The 5328-nt window shown below is 39.0% G+C and overlaps 1 protein-coding gene across 1 annotated transcript in view; it reads left to right on the top strand.

The window, feature by feature from the left end:
- The first annotated feature begins 16 nt into the window (after window positions 1-16).
- The window catches only part of Brwd3 (bromodomain and WD repeat domain containing 3), a 169737-nt gene continuing 164425 nt past the window's right edge, over window positions 17-5328 (top strand). Inside the window, exons 1-4 of the mRNA XM_010631085.2 lie at window positions 17-66; window positions 193-251; window positions 451-480; window positions 867-926. Of these exons, the coding sequence (XP_010629387.1) occupies window positions 36-66; window positions 193-251; window positions 451-480; window positions 867-926 (180 nt within the window). The 5' untranslated portion in view covers window positions 17-35. The remainder of the gene's footprint in view (window positions 67-192; window positions 252-450; window positions 481-866; window positions 927-5328) is intronic.

Here is a 5328-nt window from a genome sequence, read left to right as displayed (position 1 = left end):
CCGCCGGACCAGCCCTAACCCCCCTCGGGAAAAGGATGGCGGCGGCACCTACCCAGATAGAAGCCGGTGGGTAGCTGTGTCCCGTGGATATGGGGATGGGGGCTTAGTGCCGCGGCTGTCAGTGTCTTTTGAAAAAGCTTCTATTTCTCTTCTTAGCGTCCCTCTCAACCTCATTTCCCTCCTCTTCCTCAGAGCTGTATTACCTGATCGCTAGGTTCTTGCAGTCCGGACCCTGCAACAAATCCGCTCAGGTGAGAGGGAAGAGACCTGGGAGTCCTGGGGAATGGTCCCAATGGGAAAATAGAGGCAGCGGGGTGACCGGTTCTTTGAGGTTGAGGGAAAGGCCGGCCTTGACTAGTACTACAGTCAGCGACTGGGTTCGAATTGGGGAGGGAGGAATGGGTTGATGGTCGAAGTTGCTCTTCATATCCGTGTTTCCCTTTTGCTCAGGTGCTAGTGCAGGAGCTCGAGGAGCATCAGGTACGGAGCCCCTTTGGGAAGGGGTGGGGAGGACCGGGGTGAGATTGGAGGAAGCGGAGGGCAAGTCTAGGGCGGAGGGCAGGGTTTGGGAAGGTGGTTCGATCTGGGCACCCATAGCTGTTGTCACCAGGGTGAACTGGTTTCTTCCCTCAAAAGGGGTGGATGACGATAGGCTCTTAACTCGCCCCCTCTTTATGTTTATGGGAGGCGGTTTTTAAGGATACCCCCTCTCTTCAGCTCGTTTAGCTATGAGTCAATTGCTATTGGGATAAGAAAAATAAAGACTGCAAAGGGTCGAGGACCTGGACCCAGACTAGGTCCGATTGATGGGAGCAGAGGCTTTGCCTACATCACCCCCCCCCCTTTCTTTTCCTGCGGGCCCCCAGCTGATTCCACGCCGCTTGGACTGGGAGGGGAAAGAGCACCGAAGAAGCTTCGAGGATCTGGTGAGTAAAGTTTTCATTTCAACTTAAACCAACTCTTTCTCTACTCCCTGCCCACCTTGTACCTCTAAACCCCCCTCCCCCCCAGCCCTCGGTGTACAAGGCTCCGGAGCTTGGTGCCGAGCTGGAGAATGACTGCCCCTTCCCCCTCCCCGCGAGTTGGAGAAAGGGTACCCCCCTCCGCTCTTTGCCTCGCTTGTTTCCTCCCTAAAACTTTGAAGAATGTGAGTTGATTATCACAAGTGCGGTGTTGGGGATTATGAGTATGATGCAAACATCGAGGAAGGCCCATTGTAGGGGGAAAAGAGAGAAATCTGGGGGTTATCTTGGGGCACGTACCAAGGATTGACGCTGGCCAATAGCAGCGTTGGTAACAGCCTAGAGTTCCGGATTAGTGGAAGAAAACTGTTTTCTGATTGGTCCTGGCTTGGAATACGGGAACTGAGGCCAGGCTTGGTCTTTTTTTTTTTTTTTTTTTTTTTAGGGGGGGAGAACGGGCTCAGCAGGGGATTTGACGGACCAAAGACTGGGAAAAAAGACACAATTAAAAATAATAAGGAACATTGAGCGAATTCCAAATTTGCCAGTTTTAGATAATGAAGTACCGAATAAAAGAATATCGTTTAATATTTCAGATCTTAGAAAATAACTCATTAAATCATGAGTAAATCATATCTCTTAAGATGCATTCAATGAAATAAAAACTATGGATTATGACCTTTTAAAATTGATAAACACGATTTTACGAGGAAACAATGGGCTTATTTAAAAATATAACTAGTAAAACATCAAAAGCATTTGATTGACTTGTTTCTCTTGAAAATATGATTTATAATATAAATGAACCTTCTGTTTAGCATTGATAAAAAGGTCCTTTTTATTTTCGGTTGGAGGGTCTCTAAGTCACAGACATAGTGAATTACATGGCAATGAAAGAAGAAAGTGTCGATACTTACATCTAAATCATCTATCTTCAAATAAAGTTCAAATGAAGAAAATCAAAGTTCAAGAAAGTTGGAGGACTATGGTAGACTAAATATAAACAAAATGATTTAAAATTTGCTTGCTCCTAGTATTTAAGTTGCTTTGGTGTTCATTTTGGTATTTCTCTTCGTATAACATTGAGGTTGTGTTAATTATCAGATGGTTTTCTTATATTTTTACAAATCACAAAAATGGTATAATCGACTTGATAAGGGCAAACTTGGCTATCTGTACTTTATTTTTTATTTATTTATTTTTTTGTCGGGGGTACGGTGGATCGAACTGGGGACTTTGCGTGAGCTTGCCAAGCAAGCGGGTGGAACCACTGAGCTAAATCCCCAGCCCGGGCTATCTATACATTAATGGTAATTGGTCTGATAAAATTATTTTTGAAGAACTGTATTATCAGCTTATTTAATTTGTAGTCAGACTTTTTGGTGAACCCTAGTCTTGTTTGCTTCCTAAAAGGCTAAAACAACAGTGCCTGCTATTATGTCTTAACAATTAATTACGAATCGGTTTTGAAGATAAAAATTTTCATACTGAAGTATACTGAAAATGCTTTATCCATTTGTTCCTCTTAACAGCTTATAAGTACATGTGGGAGAACCATTTTTAAGCAAACTGTGAATGGAGACTTAAAGGAAAAATAGTTTGTTTTTTTTTGTTATTGTTTTTTGTTTTTGTTTTTGTTTTTGTTTTTTTTTGAGACAGGGTCTCCCTGTGTAGTTGAGGCTGACCTGGAACTCACTGTGTAGTCCAGGCTGGTCTTGAACTCACAGCAATCCTCCTGCCTCAGCCTCTTGAGTGCTCGGATTACAGGCGAGCGCCACCATGCCCGGCTGGAAAAATAGTTTTTTAAACTCAATGGAACATTAAAGTAATTACAAATAGTCTTCTCACCATAAAATAAAAAAGGTGGTTTACTATACTTTTCCTTTCTTTTTGTTGTAAAGGCAACTTTTCACATAATTATAACCAATATCCATTTTGTGTTTTATATTTTTCTGACTTAATACTTTTATATTTACACACCTTTGAATTTGAATAGTTATCATTATTTTAATGGTAAGAAAAAGTTCAACTGTATTTAAGATGTTATAATTTGATCCCAACTTCCTTCCGTTGAGTAGCGTTTTTACTAAGGTCTTTGCCTAGTTAGGTGTTCTTTTTCGGCCCTCTACCTGGGAACTTACTTTCTTGGATTTTATTTCCTAAAGTGGATTTGTCAACTCAAAGGGGCTCAAAATGTTTTATATCTTTTGCCATATGTTGTCATATTGTTCTATAGATGATTGTACTAATTTATAATGTCAACATCTAGGAACTTAGCGTAGGATTTTTTTTATTCACTGTTTAGCCCAGGTTGGCCTTGAACTCACAGCAATTCTGCTGCCTCAGCCTCTTGAGTGCTGGGATTACAGGCATGGGCTACCATGCCTGAATTAGTGTGAGATTTTTGTTACTTTGTTGATATCTTTTCTTGCTTTTCATGGTTGTAAAAGCCCTTTTTTCATTTTAATGAGATTTAACTTTTAACCAGATTGTAAATTCTGAATATTTATGTCCTTACATAAGCTTGGTTTTAACCTTTTATCTTTGTATTTACTGATTCTTTTCTGTTTTTATATTTCCTTATACCTTTTTTTCCAGTGCTGCATATTGATTCAGGATCTGGTGAATACTAGACAAACGCTCTACTGCTGAGCTACATCTGTAGCCCTTGTCCATTTAAAATTTTTTAAATAGTTTCTTCTAATGTTTAAACATTATATATACTTTAGACAAATAGTGTACCTTTTTTGTTTTTCATTTAATTTTTATATTGTTCACCTAGCTTTTTATTTTTCCATACCAAACCTAGATTTTTCAAGATACATGAGTTTTTTGGGGGGGGTACCAGGGATGGAATTTGGGATCTTGAGATTGCCAGGCAGGTGCCATGCCACTGAGCTAAATCCCCTGCCAAGACATACCACTTTTTAATACCATGGTATTTTAAGTCAAATGTCTGTTTTCTACCTATTGATTTCTTTCTAAGGGAAGATTGGACAGGGTTCAGTGAGAATCTGAACAGAAGGAAATGGAGTGTAGGGGCTAAGAAAAGAATGTGCAGAATCTAGCAATGGTAAATTACTAGATTCATCTGTTGTATTGTTGGTTACACTTATTTCACATGTGCCCTCTTACTGGGTTCATTGTGAGAGAGATGGAATATTTTTTCTTGGGGTAGGTAATTTAAAAATGCTGTTATTAGAACAATGAATGATTTATACAGTATAATCTTAGATTTACCTATGTGTTTTATATTAAAATTTTAAAACAAAGTATTAATAATGTTTTATCTAGCATTAAATTATACAGCAGTTTGGGGTATAAAGTAGAAGGAATACAAGTCTATAATTGAGTGAAAGATTAGCTGGGCATGGTGGCATGTGCCTATAATACCAGCACTTGGGAGGCCGAGGCTGGAGGTTCACAATGAATTGGAGGCCAGCCTGGAATGCATAGCAAGACTCTGTCTAAAAAAGCCATACACACCCCAAAAAAACCAAATCCCACAACAAGTGAAAGATTATAAGCAAGGATATCAACACCCTAAATGGAGGCTGGATAGCCATACTAACACATTTGAAACAAAAATCTTTCTTTTTCTTTTTATATACTGTAGATTGATTGTACTGCTTAGCCTGTTTTATCCAGAGTACGGATAAATTGAATATCTTCTACACATCATTCACCACTAGTTTTACTATCATTCTAGGAATTCCCTGTTTTTTCTTTTTTTGTTGTTGTTGTTTTGTTTGTTTGTTTGTTTTTGGTGATCGAACTCCGGTCCTTGTGGACTGAGATAAGTCCTGGCCCTCCACATTTTTTTCTTTTTCTTTCTTTTTTTGGTACCAGGGTTCAAACTCAGGACCTTGCACTTGTGAGGTAGGCGGTGGAATCACTAAACTAAATCCCTTGTCCCACCCTGTTTTTTCTCAAATCATGTGATTTTCTGTTTTTCTTGATACACAGGAGAAAGTGCTTTTTGTTAAAGCTACTGGCAGGCAAGTACTGACATCTAGATCTGATAAAGATACCTTTACAAAATGAGTGTATAATGATAGGTATGAAAGTTTATGTTGAATTGTAAAGTTTTTAAAAAAAAATTTTATTAAGTATTTAATTTTTTAAATTTTATTTTGCTTCCTGGGATCGAACTTGGGACCTTGCGCTTGCGAAGCAGGTGGCTGAACCACTGAGCTAAATCTCCAGCCCTGAATTGTACAGTTTTTGATTATGATATTCAAAATAATTTTAAATTAGATTTTCACGACTTTTTGTAATGATAGAGGAAATGTTTTTAAGTTGTGGTGATTGTTTTTGAAGTTTTGTTTTGTTTTTGGTACCGGGGATTAGAACTTGGGTCCTTGCG

Source organism: Fukomys damarensis, unplaced genomic scaffold (genome assembly GCF_012274545.1).
Source record: "Fukomys damarensis isolate Sample0158 unplaced genomic scaffold, DMR_v1.0_HiC HiC_scaffold_39, whole genome shotgun sequence".
Classification (NCBI taxonomy): Eukaryota; Metazoa; Chordata; class Mammalia; order Rodentia; family Bathyergidae; genus Fukomys; species Fukomys damarensis.
The sequence above is the reverse complement of the archived record's forward strand: the minus strand, read 5'-3'. Positions and strand labels throughout refer to the sequence as shown.